General features: G+C 42.4%; 1 protein-coding gene across 20 annotated transcripts in view; it reads left to right on the top strand.

The window, feature by feature from the left end:
- ELMO1 (engulfment and cell motility 1) overlaps positions 1–27995 on the top strand; it is a 672133-nt gene that overhangs the window by 505254 nt on the left and 138884 nt on the right. For all 20 annotated transcript variants that reach the window (XM_072764753.1, XM_072764758.1, XM_072764757.1 and 17 more), the window contains one exon: positions 5855–5991. In XM_072764753.1, the coding sequence (XP_072620854.1) occupies positions 5855–5991 (137 nt within the window). The remainder of the gene's footprint in view (positions 1–5854; positions 5992–27995) is intronic.

The raw sequence follows: 27995 nt of genomic DNA, 5'->3' as shown, positions 1-27995 counted from the left end.
AACAAGAAGTCATGAATCCCCAAATACCTCAGTATCTTTTCATTGTCTCCCGTGTAACATGTCCAGGAACAAATTATTTTTGATTTATTTTTATTGAAGTGCAGTTGACATACAATATTGTATTAATTTCAGATGTACAACATAGTGATTCAACATTTATATACATTACAAAGTGATCACCATGATAAATCTAGCTACCATCTGTCACTGTACAAAGTTGTGACATATTATTAACTATATTCCCTGTGCTGTATGTTGCATCCCTGAGTCTTATTTATTTTACAACTGTGAGTTGTTTGCCCATTCCTCTGCAAGGAATGAATCTTTTAAAGAAGTTTAGGATAGGGGCACCTGGGTGGCTCAGTCAGTAAAGCATCTGCCTTCAGCTCAGGTCATGGTCCTGGGGTCCTGGGATCAAGCCCTGTGTCAGACTCCCTTCTCAGCAGGGACTCTGCTTCTCCACCTCCCTCCACCCCCACTGGTGCTCTCGAGGGCACGAGCACTTGCTCTCTCATTCTCACAAATAAATAAAATCTTTAAAAAGATGAAGTTTAGGATAATGGTGAGCCAACGCCTTCATATGGAGGCTGTAAACACTGTTGAGAGAATACTGGGTTTGATTCCAGGCCCTGTCACTGCAAGTGACTGAATTTCACTGTTCTCACTTTCCTCTTCTGTGAAATATGGATGATCACAGTAACTCTGCTGTTACTGAGGGTTCAGAGTCGGGACAGGCAAAGCTTTTACAACAGCGGTCAGCAGAGAACTTTCAGTAATTGCTGACTAGTATGGTTTCTGAATTTCAGCTCCTCTGGTTACCTTTATTCCTCATGAAATCTCCATTTAAGCTGTGTTTTCCAATGCTGCCACCACCTAACTAGACTGCTCGTCAGTCTCGAGAATCACTCCTGCAGGAAATGTGCCCTGATGCTAACTCGATCCTGCTATTAAGCCATGGTTGTGTTGTCTCGGTGTTCTTCAGCTGCGGAGGCCTGTGGTTTCAAAACACAAAAGACAAAGGAAAGTAGGGTAGTTCCTCCAGTATCCTTCCCGTGTGACTGCTGTTCTCCCAGCCTCCACCACTTGCGCCTTCCTCCCTCACTGGGAGGGCAAAGGAATTGTGCCCTAAAACATTGATTCTGGGGTCCAGTCCTCTGTCCAGGGACCATCCCACTGTTTACCTCTTCATGAACCATTGGCAGCATCTCTCTCATTACCAACTTGAAAGAGCTATAAGACTTGGGTATTATTTGGAGGTTTGAAGAAGAGGATGGAAACTTAGACTTAACTGTGAGTCAAAGCACAGCCTCTGGCAGACACTTCACCCCCTACAGCCCCGGTAGGTATCTTACTAGTGTCCATCTTCCTGATAAGGAAGCTGGGGAGAGAGATGCTCACATCACCGACTGAGTGAGAACTTGAATCGAAACTCACCCGATTCTGAAATTTATGTTCTTTTCATAATGCAACACAGTGGGAAGGATCCAGGTGCTATTTTTCTCTCCAGACAATGTTGATTTGGTAGTGTTGATGGTACATGTGCACTCAGCATGTGAAATTTCAGCTTAAGCATCTGAATGTCCCATGGGATTTTGACATAACAAGAATGATTGGCTGACCTTACGCCCTCCCTATCAGTAGGACCCCAAAGACCATTCACTACATTTTTCTACTTCCCTTATCTCCTAGAAGTATTCAAGTCTTTAAGAAACCATAGAGTACACTGATGATGATAAAAGTAATACTTAACAACCACTGTTTACTAAACCTATCTGTATGCTAGATGTCTTATCACCTTCTTCATATACATTACCTAATGTGATGCTTATAAATTTTATATGGTCATATATTTCACAAATTTGGGGAGTTTCATTTTCTAAGCTTGTGTATACCCTAGGGGAGCATCGGGTTTGGTCTTTGAATGTAGTAGTCTGATTGTAGCCATTATGAAATCCTGCCTCCTTATTCCTACTTACTCCATGGCCCCAGTAATCCTGAGCATATGTCCTCTTATGCTAATATCTGTGCGCTTGCATGAATTTAAGTTTCCATATCAGTAATTTCACATGTCTAAGAGCAATAGAAAACCTGAAAACAGTGACTTAAATCCTATACCAAAACTCCTTAGGAGGTCAATTCAGGTATGGTGATTCCACGGTGTCATCAGGAGCTCCCCCTAAGTCTCTATTCTAGGGGATAGCCTGTATTTTTATGCTAACAGAATGGCTACAGGAGTTCCAGTCACTACTGGACATGAAGTTGTGTTCTGAAATTAAAGAATTTGAGGGGGATCCCTGGGTGGCTCGGTGGTTGAGCACCTGCCATTGGCTCAGGGCGTGATCCTGGAGACCAGGGATTGAGTCCCACATCAGGCTCCCTGCATGGAGCTTGCTTCTCCCACTGCCTGTGTCTCTGCCTCTCTGTCTGTGTCTCAAATAAATAAATAAATAAATAAAATATTTAAAAAATAATAATAAAATAAAGAATTTGAGGTGTGAAGGCAGAAGTAAAAGGAAGAAACCAGTCAAGTGTTTTCTTTTTTAAAGGTCTTTCCTGGAAACTGTACCCAGCACTATCCATGTATCTATCACTGGTTAATATTGGGTCATAATGATCACTCTTAGTTATAAGAGAGACTGGGAGGTGTACTTTTTTTAGGTGGGTGCATTGTTGTAATGAACAAAATTGGGGCTTATTAACAAGGAACCTAACCTGTTTATTTCTTGAAATAAGTTACATAAATTAATCTAGTGTGACTCTTCGCCAGGAACTGACTATCTATAGGAAACCTGATGTGTTCTAGAGGCCAAGAATACCCCAAGAAGATGAAAGAGTTGGTTCAGTAGAAGCTAGAACCAGGTGCACTATGTCTTAGGTATTCAAGAGAGTTGTCAAGAGTACAGCTTGACCCAACCCAGAGAAAGGGGAGGAGTGTAACCTGGTGATTTGAATCTAACTCCACTTGGACCAGGACTAGTAGAGGGAAAGCAGAGGAATCCTAAAATCGAAATATATCATAAGTATTAATAGTTAATGCCACTTGTAAGATTTTACTTCATGAATATTTTCTGTGGGTATAAAAGCAATTCTTTCATACTTGTGTTGGGTGGGGGAGGTGCAGTAGAGTCAGAGTTAATTGGGAAACAAAATAAGGAAATAAGTACAACCAGACAATGATGGGCTTTGGTGATAGAGGTTGGAATCCTCACTGTACTACTTGCAAGCCTGGTGACGTGTGACCTTGGAGAAGTCACCTAACCTTTCTAACTCTCCTTTTCTAATTAAAAAAAAAAAAGGAAATAAATTGATAAAATCTTCCTCACATGCTTCTTGTAACAACTAATAATGTAGATCCCAATGCCTGACATATGGTGGTGGCAGTGGTATGGCTACTGTTGGTACTGTCACATTGACAGGTGTTGTCCATCAGCAGATGCTGGTTGTATACTTGCTGTGAGCCCCACTGGACTCGGGGGTCAAGATCCTGGTTTCTCTTGAAGGAGCAGTTCAAGAGAATCTGAGTAGGTGAGAAGTTAATTTTCAAAGCAGCAGTCACAAGGAAATGTCCTGTGCTCTTGTCACCTAAGGCAGGAAGCCTGCTGAGCCAACCATAAATGCAGGTTTCAGATGCTCATTTGGGGCCACCTCAAGAAAGCTCATGATGAAAGGTTTAATTTCTCCAAGTTTTATCTTCTTTATATATAAAATGAGGATAAGCATAATGCCTGCGTCCCAAGTTGTTGTGAGGATAACACCAGAAGAGCCCCTGGCACATGATGTGTACCCAGGGTATATTCTCTATTATTAATGATGTTTCTTCCCTCTCTCTTCACCAAGCAACGGCAGGGGTTGTAGGTCTGTTTTGTCTGGTTATCTCAGTAATCCCATAAATACTTTAACTAGGGCATAAAGTACGCATATGATCACAGTGGGCCCCAAAAGATACGGTGATAATGTGATTAATCATGAGTCTTGGATAGCAGTAGAGTTTGAGAGTGCTGCTGTGGACTTGTAAATTCCACCGGCTTCGGTGCTTACGGAATTGAGACTGACAGCTCATTGCCCAGGGCAGCAAACACACAACCGCCTGTGTTTACGTTCCAAGTTCTTTAAATAGCTTTGTGTCCCAGGTCAGAACTTCACTCTTGCCATTTTTCTGCCAGTGACACAGGCTGGGGGCTGGGGTGACATATGTTCTTGCTGCTAATTTCTGAGATGTGAACAGGCTTGACTAGGAACTGGGGGGAAATCAAAGAATGGCCCATGTTCTCAGCAATGATATGCTGGCACAACATTCCTTATCACCACCACCACCTTGCTCCACGTTTACGACAGCTTCTCCCCCTTCAAATCACTTTCCCGTGAGTCATGTCATCTGATCCTTTCCAAAACCCATGAAGATGGACAAGGAGATCTCATTAACATTTTTTTAGTTAAGAAAATCCAGGTGCAGAGAGGTAAATGACTTGCTCCTGATCGGCATGAGCTGGACTGGAACCCAGATTTTCTGTCCTCAGACCCAGACCTTTCCTACATGACTGTACGTTGCTATTAGCCTGTGTCCTTAGCTTGTCTGGAAGAAAATAGCATTTATGGATCTTCGTATCTACCCTTTCAGAAGCCTGGAATCCTCTATGATAGAAGAGGTTGGTGCAGGGTAGGTCGTGGCCTCACCAGAGCAGAGTGTGTTTCCTTAGCTTTGGTTAAGGTTTACTTGCTGGGGCCTGCACCAGAGGATTTTCTCTGGGTAGAGTCAGCCACATAGCAGGTGCAGGGCTTTCCCAGGTACCCAAGGTCTCTGCTAGAAACCCAGCTCCTGCCCTGCCTCATCCTCTTCTCCTAGGCTTCCAGGGCTTGAAATTCCACTCTTTGGAACCCTGAAGGCTAATTAGCCTTTAAAGAGATGCCAATTAAAATAGGAAATCTTTCACTATGCACAATAGCTTATATTAAAAAAAAATTTAGGGTACTGTTTTGAGTGGGGGGTGGCCACAAAACCTGGCTCCTTCTAGTATCCTCATCCGTAAGGCATGAACCGTAAGAGGCATTGTAAGATCAGATAAGATGTATGTAAAAGGAGTATAAAAATGTAAGCTGCCCAGATAGCAGGGAAGCAATGGTCTGGGAAGGAGGGGAGAGGTAGGCACAGCTAGAGCTCAGAGCGCTGGCTCCGACACCCAAGCTCTGCAATGGGGAGGCATGAAGGCAGTCTGGCTGATTTCACATTTTGGTCCAGGACTGGACCATTCACGGCCTCCAGAGCCATTTGGGTTGCTTTGACCTCCAGCCATCTGTGTCTGGAATGCGAAACAAATGGTTAATGGCATCAGATGGTATATGATCTCATATGTCCCCCTGCTTACTACCGTAAGAGGGAAAGAGCCCCCTGGAGAAATAATCAAGGATGCTATTTTCAAAGTTGCAATTAATTGTGTGCTCGGGAAAGCTCATCCTCTGCCAGTTATTCTGTCGAGAAAGGGGAAATTAAGGGTGATGGAGCTGTGACGAAGAGGCCAGTTTGAATCGTCCTTTTAAGGTCAAAAAGCAGGCATAGAGCCCATATTCAACACCAGGGATCCTGAAAAAAAAAAAAAAAAGATGTAAGGGTCTTGTCGTGGGGGTTGGTTAGGAGCTGACTTCCTTCAGGCAAAATCCATGCCTAGGGACTGGTCTCACTGGCTGACCTTCAACTTGACAGCTGCACAGGGACTGTCATTAGGTTGCTTTTTCAAAAACACCTTATGTCCACTGTGGCTTGAGCCCTGTCATCTCTCTTTGGGACACCTATGTGTGATTGTGTCCTCTCATTTCACTCTGCAAACTTCCTCTCTAACGTCCCTGCTCTTTCTTCCAGCTAGTGAGACCTGCAACGACTTCCACCCAATGTTCTTCACCCACGACCGATCCTTCGAGGAGTTCTTCTGCATCTGTATCCAGCTCCTGAACAAGACCTGGAAGGAAATGAGGGCAACTTCTGAAGACTTTAACAAGGTAAGGGGAATCTGATGCAGGGGCATCAGGTTTCTGGGCCCCAAAGAAGCCCCACATCTGGTGGGGCCCCTTAGCTATACACGCCTGTATGGACATGAGCTTTGTGTTCATGATGCTTTCATCTCTCCAGGGATGAACTTGGAGCAGCTTTGCTCCTTTTGGCTAACCAAACTGTAGCCACCAGCAGAGACCCTTTCCTGAAACGTATCATCTAGATTAACATTTTCCCTTAAGGACATTAGTCCAGGAAGCCTTGATACGGCAACATCCTCTGGGAAAAATGCCTCCTGCTCCACCTGTGCAGGTGGCTGTTAGAGAAAGATCAGGAAGGCTGCTCTGTTTAGGCAACTTGATTTCTTCGCGGATTATGGATGTGTTGAGATAATCTGTCCTTTGCTGTGTCAAAAGAATTTTTATTGAAGTGCAAAATCTCTTTCAGGGAGTTGAGTAAGTTTATATGGAACATTTTTTTAGTTTATGGAAAGCATTCAGTTCTTTGAACGGATGAATTTCACATTTCTGTTTGTAAGTAAATATTGGGTGCTGAGAACAGTGTTAACCAACTTAGAGGAAGCAGAAATATCATGTAAACTTTTCTTTCTTTTTTTCTTTAATTATTTAAGATGGCCTTTGCCTTTTTTTTTTTAAGATTTTATTTATTTATTCATGAGAGGCACAGAATGAGAGAGGCAGAGACACAGGCAGAGGGAGAAGCTCCATGCAGGGAGACCCATGTGGGACTTGATCTCGGGTCTCCAGGATCACGCCCTGGGCCCAAGGCAGGCACTAAACCGCTGGGCCACCAGTGCTGCCCATGTAAACTTTTCAAGATAAAATCTCTATTCTTAGATAAAGACCTTGTTAATGATAATCACAAGGCCAGTAATAATTGGTAGTTGGGACAGGTATGTTTAGGACAGGAATATTGGGAGAGTCCTCAATACTTTTAATTTGCTGCTATTTTCTGGATGTGGATTTGATCCACCACCCATGCCTGCTGACCTGGTCCTGGGGACATAGCTGTTGCTAAGAGTCTAAGGGTCTGATCTCACAGTCCTGTAGGGCCTTCACAGCTGGTGCTTGGGGCATAAGAGAATATCAGAATTCCAACCGTCTCATTGATCTTTGCCCTCCTGTCACCTTTCCTCTGAACTTACATTCCATCCTTCTTTCCACCATATTTCTGGTTCTTGGCATCTTGAACTGATATTGGTTGAAAAAAAGAAAACCAGGAAAAGGAAATAACACTCTTTGCCAAGCCTCAGTCTGGTTCCAACCTGACTGTGTCCATCAGCGTGATGATCTTACCTGCAGCTGAGGCTGGCAAACACCATTCTATCCCAGTCACCTTGGGCCATCTATCTAATTCATTGAAATAGGCCCTAGTGACGCCCCTCTGTGAGAGCACTGATCTGCAAGCTACAATCTAGAGCTGCCAAGGGTCTTAGCAGCTATTCCCAGGGGCAGGCATGACTGAAAAAGAGAGGTGAAGGAAAGAAACCCAGTAATTCAGTAGCCTCCTAAGTGCACTTCACTTGATTACTAGGGACTTTGCAATTCAGGTACAAATCATCCCTGAGAAAAAGGAACAAAGTCGCAGGGAGACCTCTATACAATCAAGGCAAAAAAACCAGTTAAATAGTCTCTGAAATGGCCAAGGCCACCTTGCCCCTGGATCAGATCAACTCTTCGTGTACTATAGTGCTTCTGAAAGCCATCCGGTCCTCAGCTCTCTTGTGCAAGGGACACCTGTTCCTTCAGAAGGGGACCTCCCAGGCTGTCATGTGTTCCTGCATCAGAGAACTGTCTGCTTCCTGAGAGGATTTCATTCTCTCTGCTTCTTCTGAATTCCAGAAATCGGCATTTTTGTAAATGATAATAATGCAAATGTTCTTGTTGTTGGTCTATGCACACATAAGGCATATGGAAAATACTACCAAATAGCTCAAGAGGGCTAGCACTTAGACGCTCCAATCCTACAGAACATACAGTTTATGAAATGAAGCCCTGAGAATGCATCAGCAAAGGGAACCAGAGGCTCAGTCTGGAGGAGGTGGGCATGGCTGTCGGGTCCGTGTGGCTCCTCACAGCTGGATACTTGGGTCAGTGGTCATGTAATCCTTCCTGTGCAGGGTGAGGTCCCTAAAAGTGTCACTCTGAAACTTTTTTCATATTTAACTTATGTGTAAGTGAAAACTGCCTTTAGCAAGATCTAAGGGCCACGTTTGGGGGCTAGTTTCTTATTGTGGCCCTAGTGCCATCTTTTTACATTGTTTACCAATCATAGACGTCAGTCCAGCATCATATTTGAGCTGCCAAGTAGTGACAGCAGTTTATGGCTATGAACAGGCAGCCAGAAGCTAAGACGCCAAGGGTCCCATCCTATGTACACGTATCCATTGTCAAGAGTGGATACCAGAGGTGGGTCAGGGATGGGAATGACAAGGGATGTAAATGTTGCACATGGAATATTTTTGCTTTGGTTGCCTTTTTTGTTTTTTAGTATTACTCGTGCCTTACTTTGGTATAACAGAAAAGTCATACGCTATTTTATCATGTGTGTACTAGTTTTCTATGGTTGTTGGAACCAGTTGCCACAGACTTTGTAGTTTAGATAGTACAGATGTACTCTCTCACAGTTCCAGAGTTTAGAAACCAGAAATGGGATTTATGGGTTAAAGTCAAGGAGTCAGCAGAGCTGTGGTCCTTTTTGGCTGCTCTTGGGCCTCTCTGGCTGCTCTCCTTACCTTTCAAGTTCTAGAAGCCACCCGTATTCCTTGGCTCATGGCCCTTTTTATCTTCAAAGCCAGCCAACTGTGGGTCCCGCCTGTCCTTCCCACGTCACACCTCATCACTCTAATCCCTCTTTGGCTTGAATCTTTCACTCTTACTGACCCTTGTGATTACAGTGGACCACCTGGATAATCCAGGATAATCTTCCCTATATTAAGGTCAGCCGATTAGGAACCTCAATTCTATCTGCAACCTGAATTCCCCTTTGCCATATAGGGTCACATATTCACAGATTCTGGGGATTGGAACATAGACATCAATGGGGGGGTGCATTTTTCTGCCTACCATAATATATATATTTAATTTGAGATGTATTAAATTTGTATCTGTATTTGTGTGTATCAACTTAAGGTATTAAAACATAGACACGAGCTTTTTGTTGTTGTTGAATACCAGTCAGAGTTCCGCCAGTGATTGCTCAAGCACGGATTTAACTGTGTCCCTTTTCTTTTATGTCCCCATTTTGCCTCTAACAGGGTTTTGAAAGATGGGCCCTGTATGAGGGCCTCTAGGTCAGTGTCTTCCTGATTTTTTTTTCTTGCTGCTTGTCTATCAGCCACTGCTGTGCTTTGCTAGATAATAAATTGGAAAGGAAGAAGAAGAGCTGAAATTGTAATCAGTTCACTTTTCTTCCTGTTAATAACTTGGTAGTAGAAGCTATTGATTTTAGGAACAAATGTGGATTTGGTGTTATTGGTAGATTTAATGTTTTTCTTGTTTCTGAAGATTGTCCAAATTTGAATTCAGAATATCTTAAAAGAGCCCAACGTGAGACACACTTTCTTTTCAGTTTTCTTGAACACTGTCTCAGACTGTCACTACCTTGAACTGAAGCATGGATGACGAATTTCCTTGTCGACCTGCCACCCAGGTTCTATAAGAAAGGGCTTAGCTATCTGCTTTCTTCAGCTCATTACTGGAGAAGCAGTATCTCTCAATTCAAAATCCTGATTTTACAAACACTAACTAGATTCTAGCAGATGCAAAAAGTTCTTCTACAACCCACTTTGCTTAGGACACTAGTTTGGAGATATATAATATATGGTAGTTAATGCTTTGGCTGGAAGTGAATATTTGGAAAAGCAGCTGTCTTCTTGCTGTAGACTGGGGCAAAGCAGAAGATGCGGTGTTTTTTATTTATGTGAAAGCAGTAGAATTAGAGAGTGATTAAAATATTTATGCTTTGAAAAATACTTTCTTCCAGTTTCCCAATATAGCAGTCTCTGCAGAATAATCCATTGATTCAGGCCATTGAGTTTGTATTCTGTTTTTGCCTTTTATTACCAATATTTTAGAGCATGCATTATTCATTTTTATGGGCATTAGCAAAGAGCTTAAACTGCAGCTGGATACCTCAGCACACAAGTGGCCCCATAATCATTTCACTGAAGCCCTCATTTTTTTAAGCAGGGTAGGAAAGAAGACACAAGTGATTTGGTATTTCAGGTATGGGGATCTCATTTAAAGCTTTTGTCGTAGACCATGCCTCTTTAGAAATTCTAGCAAGGATATACACAGCAAAAGCGGTATTTGTGTGTAGCACTGTTTCTCAACCTTTCAGCCTTGCCTGAACCCTAGAATCACCTGGGGGAGGGGAGCTTTGGAAACCTCTGTTATCCCAGTGTCCAGTTGTACAACATACCAGTTACATCTTTGAGATGGGGCCAAAGGTCTCATGAAGATTTTTCATGAAGGTAGATTTGATCTCTAAAGGTGAATCACATCTATAGAATGGCCATTAATTGCTACATATAACACAAACCACCAACTAGTACAAATCGTGTGTGTCAGTGAAGTTGTCTGTCCATTGGTTTGTAAGGCTTACGTTCTAACCCAACTGGTTCTGCTACTCAGGAACTTTATGCTTGAAAATTTTTGAAAAAGTGGATACCAGTATCCCATCCCCCTCTCTTATGGTGGTGCAATACTAAATTGAAGTAATAAATGTAAAAATGCTTCGAGGAAGTAAAATGTCATATGCAGTTGTATTCTTTTTGTATGTAATAAGATAAATCCTGTCTATGAAAAATGAGTAAATTACCCTTTTTAAAAGAAAACATTTGGGGGGCCACATTATGTTAAAAAATAGGAAGGAAGGAATTAATGTTAAAAAGAAGGAATTATGTTAAAGGGAAGGAAGGAAAGAAGGAAGGAAGGAAGGAAGGAAGGAAGGAAGGGAGGGAGGAAGGAAGGAAAGAAGGAAGGAAGGAAGGAAGGAAGGAAGGAAGGAAGGAAGGAAGGAAGGAAAAGAAAGAGAAAGGAAAGGGAAAAGAAAAAAGAAAAAGAAAAAGTAAAGCTGTCTGTGTACCACAGATTAGGGTCTGAACTGAGTGAACTCATTTAATTTGGACAGAAAAAGGGTTAAACTGAAAACATCGTGGATTTGGCAAGAAATAACTTTATTAGGCACCTTAGTTTTCCATGTGACAAGCCATGAGCAGCAGCCTAAAAATCAGGTTTCACAAAAGCTCAGGTGCTTAATGGATGGAGAGAGTTAAGGCCTCTGTAGCCATTACCTCGCTGCACGGACCTCTCTGGGGATGTGTGAGCCTTCTAGATACCTTCAGAATATTTGTTCGTGGCATCAGTGTTACCTTAGATGCTATCAAAATCGGCATTAAAAACAAGATCAAATGACTTTGCCGTGCTTTCAAATTGCCAAAATGGAAGAAACTAATGATTTGAAAAATGTAGTCACTCTAGAGCAAAAGCACTATTTTGAAACTTTACCCAGCAGCATAATATGCAAAGCACACACGATAGAGGTTGGAATCTCGGGGCTTGCAGATGAGAAGCCATCCCTTAAAATAGGAGAGACTGTGCACAGGGAGAACCCAGGCCCATCAGACAAAGCCGCAGCTGCCCCTGGCTAGGCTACGAGCTCCTTCTGAGTCAGTGGGAGAAAATCTCAATTAGGAAGCATTGGAGAGCAGAACAGAGCTCACATCCTGGGAAGTCCCCTGGAAGATTATCCATGGAAAATAGCCACTAACTAGTCACCTCTCGTGGATTTTGGTGTGGTGTAGACAAGGGATTGTTTGAGAGCTTAAAGGCAGTGATTGCATGAATAAGAAAGGGAAATATGTTCACTCCCCGAACTGTTTCCAGCTTACTGACTTTCTGTGCATGCTTTTCAGGGGGCAATTATATATTCCGGAGTCCCCTTCCTAGGCCAGCTCAACCTCACAGTGGTGCAGACGGCGCTCTTGTTGGTTAGCTGAGCTGGCCTAAGGAATGAAACGTGGTCTGTAACTCTCACCATGAATAAACATGAATCTCCTCATTTGCATGAGGCAGGTGACTGTAAAATATCTTGGAGCATGTTGTGAAAGGAGGCTTTGTGCATCCGTGCCCAGGGGAAGCTGGGGAGGACTCAGTGTTGTTTATCTTCATTAGAATTCCATCTAGGGCTGCTGGTATTGATCTGAACGGGGCCTGGGGTAGCTAATAAAGTAGGTGTATGTTTTAATTGAAACATGAATATTTAAGTAGAGGAGAAGTCTTTTAAAGGGCCCTGATGTCGTACAAGGAGGTTATCCATTTTTCAGCTGTCTAGGCCATTTACAAGTATTTATTCAAAAGGCTTCTCATGTTTCACAAAGGTCTTTAGGTTTGACACGAAGGAAATCGCACTTCCTGTAGAAGCAAATGCATTATACGAATAGATTTATTTTTTTCTTTTGATGTTTCCTGTTGGATAGGTAGCAAATGGCTTCGTGTGTGTGCACATGTGCATGTGTTTAAATGAGTGCTTTTAAGGTACTCACTTAAGGTCATTCACTTTTTTTAATGAAATTTGCCACTTCCATTGAGACAGCAATCAAGGTATGTCTCCTGCAGTCTTCATCAGTATCAATTGTGCTATCTAGAGACAGCTGAAAGACTGGGAAAGAAACCAACTTTATTAACTTATTGTTTTTTTTCAAGAGACATCTTTTTAAATAGACCCCAGTATGTACACTTTCTAAAAAGAAATGTTTTAATTGCAGGTGACATGGGCCTGACCAAGGCAGGTGGCATGAAGTGTTATTTCCCAGACTCTTGCATTACCACCTCCCTAGGATGTCTTTTAGACATCCTTCCCTTAATCACCCTCCCCCTGAAATTTTAATTACCAAATACATTGTTACCCGTTTATATATTGTGTGTATATATCTGTGCTTTATACATTAAGAAAGTAAGTTGTTTGTTTTTTTCTTTTTCCTGTTCCTCCAAGAACCAAATTTCTCCCCCTGGGGGCACGATCCCTGCCCCATTGAGAATGCCAGGTGGAGAGGCTGAGCCTGAGCGCAGCAGGAAAGTCTGAAGGCAGCCTTGTCCCAGGGTCCCTTGCCAGCAGTGTGTCCTTGAGCATGTCCTTTAGCCCCCAGACCCTTTCTCACTCTGTAAACTAGTGGTAGCAAAAATAACAACAACAACAATAATAATAACAATGGTGTTTCCCCAAATCACTGAGACTTAGGCCCTTAAATGTTGAATTTGTAAATTGCCCCATACAAATGGGAGGTGCTGGTGCCAGCAGACAAAACCTAAATAGACAGTCATTTGCACATAGTCATGTAGTATATATAATTGAGCTGCTTTGATTTTCTGAGGTAGTTTGTTCAAATATCTAGAACTACAGATTTTCCCATATCTCTGTGTGGGAACCCACTGAAATTTGGTTTGACTGCAAAGGGAGACTTTGACTACAGTGGGGACAGATTCCTAAATGAGGAGAAAGTCCTCTGTGTGGGTTCCTGATAGTGAGGGATGCTCCTCCCCAGCCTCCCCACAGACATATTTTCAGTGTCTGAGGGGCTTAGCCGAACCTCAGAAGCACAGCACACTGGTCATTCAAGAGCCCAGGCCTCCCCAGCCAGCTGCATAGCCTTGTGCAAGGGATTCAGCCCGGTGAGCTCCAGATTGCTCATCTGTGAGATGGGGATGGAAAATGAACACCCCGAGGCGGCCTCTGAGCCCTGGACCAAGTCCGACAGATAAACTACTTAGCTCAGTGTGACCTAAAGCAAATACTAGGTGACACAGGTTTCTAAATGCCTCTGAAAAGGAAAAGGCTAGTCATGGCAATGCTGATGGCAAACATTTTCGGAAAAAGACAAGCTTCTCCTGTGGATCTAGTGATTAAGTTAATAGAACACGCATCCCAGCATGCTGTCTTGGTGGTCCCAGCTGCACAGCATCTGTGTGGCTTTTGTGAAAAACGTGGGGGTGATCATGAAGTGGCCCATTTCCAAGGACTGTTCTGGGTCATGCCTTTGATAGCCTGGCCATCTCTCTTTATGAAGGGATTGTATCCGGAGTCATGCAGAGAAAGTTGGATTTTGTTGACTCTGTTGATGTAATTTCCCTACAAAATAGCTAAGCCATTTAAAACTTGTTTAAAGATCAACCGTTAGGTTTAGTTGGCTGAAAACACTGCTAGCCTGTTTTGCTTTCTTGACATTTGCCCTAACTAGAGCATGTATAAAACTGATAATTACTGTGATTGAGTCTGATGAGTAATTTTGGATAAAGCCCTAACAATAGTGACATACGCATCTCGGAGGTTTCTTTGCACTCAAGGTCTAGCTTAGAGCTCTCCGCATTTCCAGTGTCTTCCTAGAAGTCAGTGTATGTTTCTTTGTATGAGTAACATGCGCTAACCTGATACTTGCCAATTATGAGACAAAAAGAATTGATAGGATGTTCTGCTGGGTAGCAGTACGATACATCAGTCGCTTGGTTCAGCTGCAGACCATCCCTGAACATGGACATAATGGGGACTCTTAAGTTCGCTGCTCTACATAACTCTGTTCAATGACTTCTGAAACTTCTTCCCCTTTTGTTAAGTACACTTTGGGGTGCTGCATGAGTTGTTAACTGGTTCCTATGACCTGAATTTCATATTCCATTGTGGATTGTGTTAGGGATTTGATAATGGCACAGAAATCATTTTATTAGTATATGTCCAATTAAAAGGAAATTGCCTACATCTTAAGTAAGGCATAATGAGATTTAGGTGTTTTAAATTAAAGGGCAGATAAGAATCAGAGTTGGATAGCTAAGGAGAGTACCATTAGATGGGAATCTCTTATAAAATATGAGTCCTTCTTGATTTAAAAGAAAATATTTATCTTGTAATTGCAGACAAAATTATGTGCTGTGGGAGTTGGGAACACAGTTGTACCAAGGGCTATGTTTCCTAAGGTGGAACAGAAGAACATAATGGGTTTGTCATGAAGGTGCTTTTTATTGCCAGCTCAGGGTACCAGATGTTAGGAAGAGGCAAGGGATGGAAGGCAAAGAGGTGCCCTCGATGAGATGAGACGGGAGTCAGAATGAGAGAGTAGTGTCAGAAACCATTTGTTAAGACTCCAGCGTAAGAGGTAGGAGAAGTTAGAAGATCCCAGGTGAAACTTCTAAATATCTCCTGCAAAAATACCAGACCTAAGGGATCAGACGTTTAAAAATGTATTTTATTATTTACATGTGTATAATTCCCCTGCTAATCTAAATTCTTTATATGCCTGTGCAAGTTTTTCAAAACTGAGCTTTTATATCTGAGCAGCAGTGAGTGATGGGTCCAGTCTACCTGGTCCAACACCAAATGCAAGCTGCTCTCTCCACCTCTATCTAGCATAGAGCCACTAGGTCGGGCAGGTCAAAAACAGGTGCAAAGGTGGGGAGGCAAGAAGAAGGTACCAAAACAAGGCTAAATTTGTTGTAGGGAGAAAAATAAACCAGAAAACTTGAATATGAAAGATGAGAATTCTAAACTGCTAGTTTCTTCTTCAGTCCTCCTCTTTGCCCCTCATTTTGTTTCTTTTTTTTTTTAATTTTTTTAAATTTATTTATGATAGTCACAGAGAGAGAGAGAGAGAGAGGCAGAGACACAGGCAGAGGGAGAAGCGGGCTCCATGCACCGGGAGCCCGACGTGGGACTCGATCCCGGGTCTCCAGGATCGCGCCCCCGGGCCAAAGGCAGGCGCTAAACCGCTGCGCCACCCAGGGATCCCCTTCCTTTTGTTTCTATGTGTTTTCCATGCAGTTCTGTTGAAATGAAAAACAGTAGTAGGTGCTCAGGGAAATGATGGGGGAGGAAGTCATGTAGGCAGGTAGTTAACTCAGATATCATTCCTACATGGGGCCTATATCTTCCCTGGGAAAGTTCTCAAGTTGGCCATTGTCACTGGTGGCATCAGCGTACAGAGATGTTCCTCAAGTGATCCCCTTGCTCTGGCCCCATGAATAATACCATTACCCTAGAACTTACCACAGTGAGCTGCAGTGGTCTGTTAATACTCAGGCTCCTTGAGAGCAGAGCCTTGCATTTTTCTGTATTCTCAGGGTCTACTCAGTGCCTGGTAGCTAGATGGTATTCAATGTCACTATCCCGCAACCTTCCTACGCACGGCATGGTCATGTCAGTGTTCCACATTTTGGTGAATGGTGTCGCTGTTTAACCTGCACTTCAACTGCTGTTCATCTTTCAACAGAGATTACTTTGTGTTCGTGACACAGAAAGCATGGTGCTAGGCACCGGGAGTACAGGTGGGTTCTGACTTCATGGAGCTGGCAGGCCAGTGAGTTTCTATTTGGAAGTTTACAGACTAGTTTCTCTTTGGGAAACCAATCAGTGGCCAAAGTCACTACAGTCACTATAAGCTCCTCTGCCTTCTCATTATTGCCTGGGCTCAGATCTTCCGCTTTTCTCACTCCACATCTGGTAGGTGGAATGGCTGGTTGCAGTTCTTTACGGCTCCATTGGAGTCCTTGTCACAATCTGATGGGGGAGTGAAACCTATTTCCCCTGCCCTTTAACTTTCGACCTTGGCCAGTGAGATGCTCAGAAACGTGAAGTGAACAGAGGCCTGAATGTTTCTTATGCGGTTGGCTTGGGCTCTTGCACACCTGCCTTCATCCTGAGATAAAGTACGTACCCTGGCTGGCCACTGTGCCTACGTGTAGATCTCAGAATGAGGCATATAGAGTACGGTTTCTCCAGTCAGCCCCCAGAATTGCAGCTAAAAACTGCCACTCAGCTGACCTAAAGAGCTGTGAGTATGAGAAGAACTTCTTAGCTATGGGATTACTTGTTATGTGGCATTAGTATGGCAGTAACTAACTGAGACACCAGCTATTGCAGTAACTTATCTCCCAGCTTTGAAACCCTCCCACTTTCCAAATGTCCTCCAACACATATCTGACCATATCACTGTTGCTTTTAATCCATCTGTGCCTGTGCATTGCCTGCCTCATAAAGTTTCACGGCCTTAGCAAGATGTCTAGATTTCTCTTCAATCGACATAAACTACTTTTCTTGCTTCATTCTCATGTCTTCACCCTGCACCTGCTCTAAGCTCTGCATGTCATGAATTGCTCATAATTCCTTGTGTATGCCATGGTACTTTCATATCACAGATATGTGTTCACTCTCATTCCTTCTGCCACCATGCCTTCCCCCATCTGCTCATTGAAATTCTGTTTTAGGATTTTACACAGTGCCACTTCAGGGGTACCACCTTGGATGGTTATCATTTCCCTTTCATTCAGAATGAAATTTTATACCTCTGCCCCATGATATGGAAGTCTGAACTTCTTTTGGAAAAATTCTCCTACCTGTATAGTAGTAGTTATTTGTTTATAAACTTCTCTTTCTCAGTTAAGTCAATATACCATTGGGAACAAGAAATATAACTTTAAACCTTAATATTCTCCAGACGTTTTTGAAATAGTATCTGCCCAATTACTTTGGGTTGAATGTCAAATAAATAAAGGGCCAGAAGTGTTTAATTCACACATTATTTAGAACAGTCCTCCTAGGCAATAAACTGAATTAATTTACACTGTTTAAATATGGGACAGTCACTCTTACTCAATTCCTGGAGACCATAAGTATTCTGAAGTTCTGCAAAATGAAGAATTTTCTTGTCCAAAATACCAGTAGGCCTTATTAAGAAATATTTCTAGATCCTTCAATCGGAGTCTCTTCTTCAGATGTCAATACTTTGAGGGAATTACAAAATGATTTCGCCATTCATTTCTTAACAAAAATGGCAGTAGTAATTATTTTTCCACCTATATAGCTTTCTATAAGGTGAATGAAAGCCTCAAAGACATAGGGCAGTCATAAAATAAACCAAATTTCTCTTTTCCCAGGAGAGTGGTTGGATCCCCTATTGAAAAAAGAAATCCCTCTGTTTCCTTTTTTCCCCTTCATTTTAGCTCACATATGCTGACCATTTGGGGGAGTACGCTGTTTCCCAGTAGTCTTATTTCCAGGCCAGTGAGGAAAATAATGTCAATAACGGTGCTTATCCTTTCACAGGATGGCTGCTGAGAGACCTTCAGTGCAGAGGACACACATGCCTGCTGGCAGTCCACCCATATAGGTGACTGCTGTCTCCCTGAGTACAGCCAACAGACACATGGCTGTGTAGCAGCCTCGCTGCATAGTAAACGTGAGCACACCGTGCCATTCACAAAAATGGTCTTGGATATTTTACCTTTACCTCCCAAAGTGATCTTAAATTAGAAAAAAAATTGCATTTTCTAAGAGTGTCATAAGAATAGGAAGATTTGATTCTTGCCACAGCGATTGTGTGTTTTAGGTGCTGGAGGCAATCGGCTCCCGAGAACTTTTCTGGTCCTGATTTCCCTATTTCTCTTTCACATTTCCGTTTGCGTGGCTTGGCTGGATCTGAGGTGTGTGGCATATGGCTTTTTGCTGCTTGAGCTGCTGCAGAAGTGAATGTCACCGGCATGTAATGCCAGATTTCCATTTTGTGAATCACAGAGTATGAGCTTCTGTCCGAAAGCTCCCAGGCCACTAAGAGTTCTTCTAGCAGAAGCAGGAAAGGGTAAGACCCATGCCTTAGAGCTGCTGTTCCTATTAAAATGCATCTGTCATGATAAAAAGTGTGTATAAAATGGAGATGCTCTTGCCCCTGAATGTGTTGGAAAAAGCTGCTTGGCTTGCGTTATTGTGGTCAGGGCATTGGACAACTCTTGATTTTTGCTTCCAAGCCTCAACCAAGCAGACCTTGGTCAGTCAAGGATATAGAGTTGGTTTTGAAATTTTTCAGATAGATAAAAATTCACTTGTGCACATACCAGAAAAATAAGGCTGTGAGTAAAAGATATCAGTGGTTTGGGGATGCAGTTTACCAGCATTTTGTATTCATTGAATTTTCAAGTTATAAAACACTTTAAGACAGAGTTGATGATAAAGGGGAATCGAAACTGCCACAGACACAGCCTCAGCCTCTGCTCCCCATCTCCACCCATCACTCCACACCCCTCCCTACTCCCCAACTGCCTCCCTTGCCTGAGGAATCAAGAGGAGGGTTTGGAAATTCACAAAGAAGAATAAATTCAATCGATAAATTCAGCACGTTCAGTAAACAGATTTAGTAAGTCAAGAGCATTGACCTTGGACTCAAGGAGTGGGCTTCAAATCCTTGCTCCGTTATTTCCTTGCTGGGTGGCCTTGGGAACATTAATATCTTTACCCTCTTTACCATGTTTTTCAGCCTTTTCATCTGTGAATTATGGAGCTTAATATATATATATTATTAAATATATATTTATATAATGATATGTGCATGATAATATGCAATGACCAAAATTTGACCCATGGCTGAATTGGAAAATTATTTTGTATGGTTTGTCCTAGTATGTAAAACACTTAGGCCATTTCCATGAGGGGGAAAGTACAAGAGTGATGACATAATGCTCTAGAGCAGGTGTGGGGCGGCATGAATCCTAGTCCAGCTCTGCCTCGAGCTGACAACATGACCCTGGGCTGTTCTCCAATATCTGCCCTCACCACCCCTCTCCTTTCTAGATGAAGGTGTCCCTCGTGGCCCCAGAGGGGGATTCTTCCTTCCGTGCTTTGAATTCTCTTCTCATCTACTCTGGAACACCACTGGTCAAGTCATCCCTTCTGGTCCTTATATCATCAATCTCGTCCTCTTGGATGCAGTCTTCTCACCAGCATATAAGTGTACTCACGTGTCTTGTGTTTGAAAAAACAAGCAGATAACTCCTTCTTAATCTTCCATCCAGCCCTCACCCCAAGTCAGATTTCCTCACATAGTTGCCTCTGTTTGCCACCTCTTCTTCTACCTCCCAGTAATTTATCAATCCACTGCAACCGGTCTTTGGCCCTCACTAAAAATACCACTAAGCAGAAGAAGAGACATAGGACTCTAAAAAGCACTCAATTATACTGTCAATACTTGAGAACCTCTTTAGCCACAAAAGCCATTGGGTTTAGATGAGGTCAAGAATGACCTCTGATGGACATTCTAAAATCTCTGTCGTTTGCCTTCTTTGCAGCCCTTGATTCTCTCCTTCTTAAACACCATCCTCCTGTGGCTCTGGAAATGAACACACACACCAAATAGATACCTGACACACTATACATATTAAAGAAGAAATAAGATAATTATTGTTGTTCCAGTTACTAGTGATATTTTTAGAAAAAAATCAAAAGACAACGAAAATGTGTAACTAAGCTCAAGAAAAGAAACATACCTCTAAAATACACTAGTAGGTGTTTTGAACAGTCAAAAACCTCTTTCGCCACAAAAGACATGATTTCTTAGAGGCAAGTGGAGATTGAGAGGAATTGTTGAGTTGTTCTAATTTAAGACTGGAAAGAAGTCACATTGTTATGACTCCCTGCTCTGATGAAAAAGATAGACATCAAAAAATTTGTAAAAATAAATCTTTCCATCCCTTACATTTTTTTATGCTTATTGGCATCCTCCCTTCCTCCCCCTCAATTTCATTTCTTCAACCTAAAAATCTACCCAAATCTCTCCTATCCATAAAAAAAATTTTTTTCACCCCCGTTCTTCTTTCAAGTTCTCATCCAATCTCTTTCCTTCCCTGTGCTGCCAAATTTTCCAAGAGAGAATGCCATCTCCACTCGCCTACCTCCTCCACTCACTGTGGTCTGATGTTCACCCACGCCCGCCCACTGAAATTGCTTTATTTAGGTCAGCAGTTACCTCCCGAGTGTCAGGTCTCTTCCCAGTGCTCATCCTGCTCCATCGCCCCAAAGCGTTGGCTTGTGTCCCCACCTGTGCTTCCTGGGATCCTGTCCGTTCCCCGACTCCTGAAGCACTGCCTCCACCTCTCGCTGACCCTCATGTTTATGTGTTCCCCAAGCCCTTCTTCTTGATTCCCTCCTACCTCCTCTCCACTCAGTCTCCGATCTTCAACCATTCTTCCACTCTAGGAGTGGCATGGCATTCCACCTCGCCCCTTAGACTTGGAACCTTGGGGTGATCCCTGGTTCCCTCTCCTCTCCTGCCAGGTCCCCACATCCTCTGGAACCACCAGTGCAAAAGAAGGGGCCATCTGGAGGCACCTGGGAGGCTCAGTGGTTGACCATCTGCCTTTAGCTCAGGGTGTGATCCCGGGGTCCTGGGATGGAGTCCCACATCGGGCTCCCCCAGGGAGACTGCTTCTCCCTCTGCTTGTGTCTCTGCCTCCTTCTATATGTCTCTCATGGATAAATAAATAAAATCTTAAAAAAAGAAAACCATCAGGCTTATCCTGCTATGCCCCTGCTTCCCAACACCATCGTCTCTTATACAGATTGTATCTGTCCTTTAATAGTTCTCCCTGAATCTGGACTCGGCCCACCTGGGAGGTTTCCTTCCCCTACCAGAAACATCTATCTATCTATCTTTTTTCTTTTCTTTTCTTTTCTTTTCTTTTCTTTTCTTTCTTTTCTTTTCTTTTCTCTTCTTTTCTTTTCTTTCTTTCGTACAGGGCCGTTCAACCCAAGACTCGCTCCCAGGACCCCTGAGAATGACCTGAGCTGAAATCAAGAGTCAGATGTTTAACTGACTGAGCCACCCAGGTGCCCCCAGAAACACCTTTCTAGAACATAATTTTTCTCATAATATATCCACACTCAAAAATCTCTGCCTCATCCCTCTTCTTACAGTGTGATAACAAGAGCTCCACATTCCATTGCAAGCTACTTTTCTAAGCAAAATGCCTATTGCACGCTTCAAGATCCCTACTAACCTCTCATTAATTGATGGTTCCCTGAGCATGCTTTGTGCTTCAAAGTCTCTGTCTTTACCCATGTTTTCTCAGCAAGGAAGACGCTTTACCGTTTTGTTGAAATTTTGCCCATCTCTCAATGCCCAGCTCGTGGGCCCTGTGGAGCTCTTCCATGGAAGTGGAATTAATTGTTTCCTCTTAGGCACACTTTCTTTTTCCCTGCTTTGTAGCACTTAAAGCATTTAACACACTCAGCCATACACTGAGTTTGAAAACTTCTTTTAGCAAATTAGCTTGCTTAACACAGGTCCTTGGCCACCCCTTGTCCCACCTCATGGCTGCCTTGAGGCCATACTGCAGAATCCTAGATGAACCCACTGAAAACCATGGTCATATACTATGCTTAGTTATCCACACTCTCTCCCTCTTACTCCTCAGAACAAGGGCAAATTCTTCCTACCCCAGGGCACCTACCAAAAAATTACATAGGTGCTCAACACATGTGACCTGGATTGAATCTTTTCTCCATCCATTAATGGGAAAAAAAGAGAAGTATTTTGAGCTTCTTTTTAATAAGCTGATAATGTTTTAAAGGGAAAAAGTATATTCTAGAACAAACTTTGCAAACTATAGAATAAATTCAGTCCATAAGTGAAGGGCATTGTGTGGCTAACCTATGACATGAGAAGAAATGATTCTTCAGAATGATGATTTCTTTTAGGACCAAAAAAGAAAATGAAACCTTTTCTAAAAGAGAAAAAAAACGTGTGTGTGTGTGTGTGTGTGTGTGTGTGTGTGTGTGTGGTAGTGGTGGTGGGGAGTGGGGAATTTTATGTGTGTGGCTTAAAAACACTTTCAGATTTTATTTTGGTGGTATTTACTGCCTGACAAAAGCCAACTGGTTTTTCCTGCTGGCATGTGCCTCTTGCACAGAGACCAGGGGCTGAGATGCTTGCAAACACATTCACATCTCAAACCAGGCTGTGGCTGAGTCTGGGAGATCCGGCCTCCAGTTATTTGTGAAGTTAGCCCCTCTCTGCACCTCCCTTGTTTATGTGGGGCAGAAGAGCATGGAGCTCCTTCCATAAAAAGGAAAGAAAACTTGCCATCCACACTGACTTTAAAGGACCCCTTGCTACCACTCTGCTGGTAGAAACCGTGGCATGTCAATAGAATTTTAAGAAAGCTGTTGGGACAAAGTGCTATTGGGAATTTCACCAACCGCTGATGACCTCATTTATAAAGTAACACAGTACAATGTGGCTATTTAGAACCATAGACATTTGGGGGAGAAAAAGGTACATATTTAGATGTTCATTTCATTGTTATTTATAGCAGCAAGAAAATGGGATATAACCCACAATTCAGCAAAGAGAATATGTTAATTTATGAGCACATTTATTGACATGTTAAATTTTTCAGTCTTTCAAAATCACATTTGTGGATTGTATCTAGATATAAGAAAATGGAGCACCTGGGTGGCTCAGTCAGTTAAGCATCTGCCTTTGGCTCTGGTCATGATCCCAGGGTCTTGGGATACATCAAGCTTCCAGCCCCCATCAGGCTCCCTGCCATGCCGGGAGCCTGCTTCTCCCTCTCCCCTGCTCGTGCTCTCTATCTCTCTCTCTAAAATAAATAAAATCTTTAAAGAAGTAAATATAAGAAAAATTTTTTTATATTATGTTAAATGTAGGGGGAGCAGAATGCAAATTACATCTTAAGTAAAAATAAAAACTAAGAAGCTTTAAACCTTTTTAACAATGGTTTCTTCTGCATGGTGTGATTAATTATAATTTTTCCTCCTTTATTACATTTTTAATGTTGTACGTTTTTTTTCTTCTGACCATGCATGTTCTTACAGTCATAGTTTTAAAGCCAACTTTTAAATATGGGGATGCAGAACTGTCACCAAGCTCCAAATCTGGTATGATTAGTGGTTCTGGTCTAAAGGGAATTGTTTGATCTCAACACCCCATCTTATAAATTCAAGCTAAGTTTTGTTTATTCTTCCTTGAAATAAAGCATGGGTTTAAGCCAGCTGTACTGGCTTAGTCCCTGTGTCTTTATCCTGAAGTTGATTGGTACAAAGATCAAAAGCCCTCTGAGGCTCCATTCAAGGAAGACTCATTAACTGGAAGGGAGTTCTGAACAGATGTGACATCCTTGAAAAAAGGAACCAGACAGTAGACAGAGCTGGGCCAGCACCTGGACTGCCTAAAACATGGGTTTCCAAGAGGGAGGTTTCAGGAGTGCTTTCCAGCGCACGCTCTTCTCTCTCAGGCTGGGGATTGCAGAGGTGGGAGGAGGGAGGAATGGGAGACACATGAGATGAGTCACTGAGATGTTTTCAAAGATATCCTCGTCTCCCAACTTTATCCATGATGTTGGGTAGGATAACAGAGGAGCGAGCGCTCAGAAAGCTTTTGTAACTTCTGTAAGTATAAAGGTTTTCAATAAGATTTTATATTTTGAGCTAAGGTATTAGAGCCATCTAGAGATGTTATTCCTGATGTTGTGTTAATAAATCTGACTCTCAGGAGTTCACAGCATTGGGAAAAGCTCTGCAAATAGGTAATTATGAAATAACATGACACGTGCAAGAGCACAAGCCCATGCATTATATGGAAGGAATTTGAAGGAGAGAATTCCATCGAGGAAGGACCACCCTTAGGAGGGCTTTAACGTATGGAGAAGCTTATCTGGTGAGCAGAGCATTGTTGACTGGGGAAAAAAAAACATGAAATTTAAGAAACACATAAAGATAAAACTTAGTAAGTGGTACTTTATTAGTTTCAAGACATAAGGCTGCATTCTTGGGTTCCTGAGACTTGAAAGAAATATGTAGCAACATGTGAAAGTGCATTATTAGCACTTCCCTTTAAAAAAAGATGTATTTTTTATTTGAGAGAGAGTATGTGTACATGAGCAGGGGGTAGGGGTGCTGGGGCAGAGAGACAGAGAGAATCTCAAGCAGACTCTGCACTGAGCACAGAGTCCAACTCGGACTCAATCTCATGACCCTGAGATCATGACCTGAGTGGAAACCAAGAGTCAGACATTTAACTAATTGAGCTACTCAGGTGCTCCGCATTATAGGCACTTCCTAAACATTAGTTGAATGAATGGAGGCCAGTTTCTTATTCCCAAACTGGACATTTGGTGTATGCACAGAACAGCTGAAATGTCTAACACACAATAGATTCCCCCCAAATATAAGCAAGAGCACTTACTCATGGCTGAACATGTGCAATTATTTGAAATATTTGCTCCACAATTCTTATGCCTGTCACTGTGTCGAGAGAATTGTAGGCGACGCATTTTGGAAATCATGTTTCATATTTGCCTTGGGATGACTGGGAAGAAGAGTATTTTTGAATGTAAATGGATTGGTTATTGCCCTTCGGGGCCAATTTTTATTTATATTATCAAATTAACTCCTTCCTGCAGTTGCTAGCTTAAAGATACAGGCAAGTACTGAGCAATAAAATAAAATTATATTTTTGTGCGAATTTAATTGCTGCACAAATTAGGTTTCAGGGCTCGTTCTTTGTGAGAGTTGGGAATAACCTGTCAATATCATTTGCCTAGAGGATTATGGTACACATTTCAAAGTTTCCTTTAATTGGAAGTACAATAGAGAGCAGTTTGAAGTGATCTGGCTCTTACAAGCTGGTGGTTTTTAAGAACTGAGTTTAAGAACAGGTCTGTCCAATGCAGGTTGGCCAGGAGGAGGTGCACTCCGAGCAGGTGTTGCTAGAGAGCTGGGTTGTTGCTGGTATTCACTGAAACTCTGGGCACATCATTGTGATGTGACTGGCTCCTCACGAAGTCAAGAGACAAGATAAAAATAACTGGGTTAAAACGGAACTGGCCCTAGAATTCTGTATGGTGATCCTCCTGGTCCTGGGGGTGTCCTCACCTTGTGGTTCCATATCTGGCCCTGTACATACTTACTAGATCCCCTTTCACATCTCAGAACATGATCCCGGGGAACTGACTGCCTACATGTCTAGAACCTCCTCTTCCTCCCTCCTTGCCTGGATGAACTGCATCTACTCACCTTCTTGATCTTGTTTGCCCTCTTGCACAGCAGACCCTCCATTCTCCCCCCTCCTCTCTGGTTTACCCTGTTCTGTTGCAATGTACTCCTTGTTGTAACAAGAGACCAGGACCACAGATTATCCGTGAATCTGTGGGCAGAAAGAGCAGAGAAAGTAAAGGCATCAATGTTAACTCTATTTGATAAAACATAGATTTAATCTCTACCAACTGCTGTGAAATTGGTTCTCTTATTGAGAATATCAGAAACTAATTTTTTTTCTCGAAAGGTGGAATCACTTGTGTGTGAAATTGATATGTGTTTCAGAATTGGAAGAGGCTTACTCATGCATGAGAGCTGAAACCCAAGAAGAATGTGGTAACGGCCCCAAAGCTTCCCTTTTCCTAATGGTGAAGAAGCTGTTTCTCATTTTGTGTCACCTAAAGAATATCCTACCTTTGGCCCAGTAGATTTTTTTGCCACCATATTGCCAGTGGACATGCTTGGCAAGGCTGAGTTAAGGATTTTGGCATTTTCATTTTTCCTTTTGGCATGATTTTTTTATCAGCCTGCATTTCTGGAATGCATTTCCCTGGTATATTTGGAAGATACAAGCTGGCAAGATGATAAGCTTTCAGAATTCCACCAACTATTTCTTTGAAGGCACTTGAGAATTATAACAGATGCTTCATATTGGTCCCTGCCCTTCTGGCCCTCATGTTGTTCTCAGTTCAGCCCATTCCATTTGGTCAAGTTTATCACACCTCAAGGACTTCCAAACCTTGAGTCTTCAACCCTATAAATGCAAATCATAGTCACCTATCAGAAGTCAAGCTCTGAAAGAGGAAGAATAAAAGATTTGTTTGTAGTTATGTTTGCATTTTGTAGATCTGGTTTTATTTTGGTGTTTGTAGGTTTTGCTTATATTTTAGGCATTTTTAAGGGAAATACAAAAATGGCAAAGTCTAGGGAAATAAACCTACTCACATTAATGCCTCATAAATATGAGTTACAAAAATAAAAGTCAGCCTTAGAATGCTATTGGAATAATCTCACCTGCTCCAAACAACTTTCTTATGGGAGCTCTGAGGCAATAGACTGCTTGTGGTACTTCAAAGGCACAAGTTTGAGTCCTGAGTCTCACCCTTGCGGGATAGTGACTGTAGACATACTACTTAAATGTTACAGGTTTCAGTTTCCCTTTTTGGAAAATGGGCATTATCGTAATGTTATCAGCCCATTGTAAGCACTTCATATACATTTGTTGTTATTTCTCCCATCCTCCCAAAGATGACAAGGGTATATCGTGCGATGCTTAGCATCCTGGGACCTAAAGATAGAGTGACACTAGCAGACTTGGTAAATTCTGCTTATGGTCATCTCCCCATAGGGTGAAACAAAGAAGCATCTACCTTTGTATGGGGATTTTCTATGACATATTGTTACGATCATCTCTCCTTTGGGATTAAAAGATACCTAAAACTTATCCTGGCCTGTTTAGTTGAAGTTTTGTGTTTGTTTGGTTTTAAAATGCACCGTGTAAAAAAAAATCAGAGATAACTATCTACTTGTTAGGCCCAACCAACTAAAGAATTATGTGTCTTGAGTGAAATAAAACAGTTGAACTGAGCAGTAGTCATTACACTTCTGACCTATTAGGGCGGAAATGCTACCTCTAACCTCACATCCTTGGGAGATATGGTCTGGTTTGGGCTTTCCTAAGCCTGTTTCTCTTCGGAGTGGAAGTGAAGTCAGTGTGTGTGTGGTGTGTATGTGTCTGTCCACACATGCGCTCATTTGCATGCATGTTTGAATAGTGTGTGTGTGTGTGTACGTGTCTGTCCACGCATGTGCTCACGTGCATGCATGTTTGCATAGATGACCAGGAGAGAGAGTGTGCCTTGAGAAGACTAAAATATAGTTAGAGGTAAGCCTTCTACAATATATATCCTACATGGTCAGAATTTTTTTGAGGCTCACTTTGACCCTCATGACTTTCTTCTTAAGAATCAATTGACCCAAAAATGGGGTTCACTGTAGCCATTTTATAAACTAAGAAAGTAATTACCATCATACCCATTGTTGCAAGTGATGAACATGCATCCTGATAAAATGGATGGCCAGATTGTGGAAGTAATCTGGTTGGGCCCAGGAGTAGGAGAGT

The sequence above is a fragment of the Vulpes vulpes genome, chromosome 7 (genome assembly GCF_048418805.1).
Source record: "Vulpes vulpes isolate BD-2025 chromosome 7, VulVul3, whole genome shotgun sequence".
In the NCBI taxonomy this organism is placed as follows: domain Eukaryota; kingdom Metazoa; phylum Chordata; class Mammalia; order Carnivora; family Canidae; genus Vulpes; species Vulpes vulpes.
Note: the sequence above shows the minus strand (reverse complement) of the source record. Positions and strands in the feature narration are given on the sequence as shown.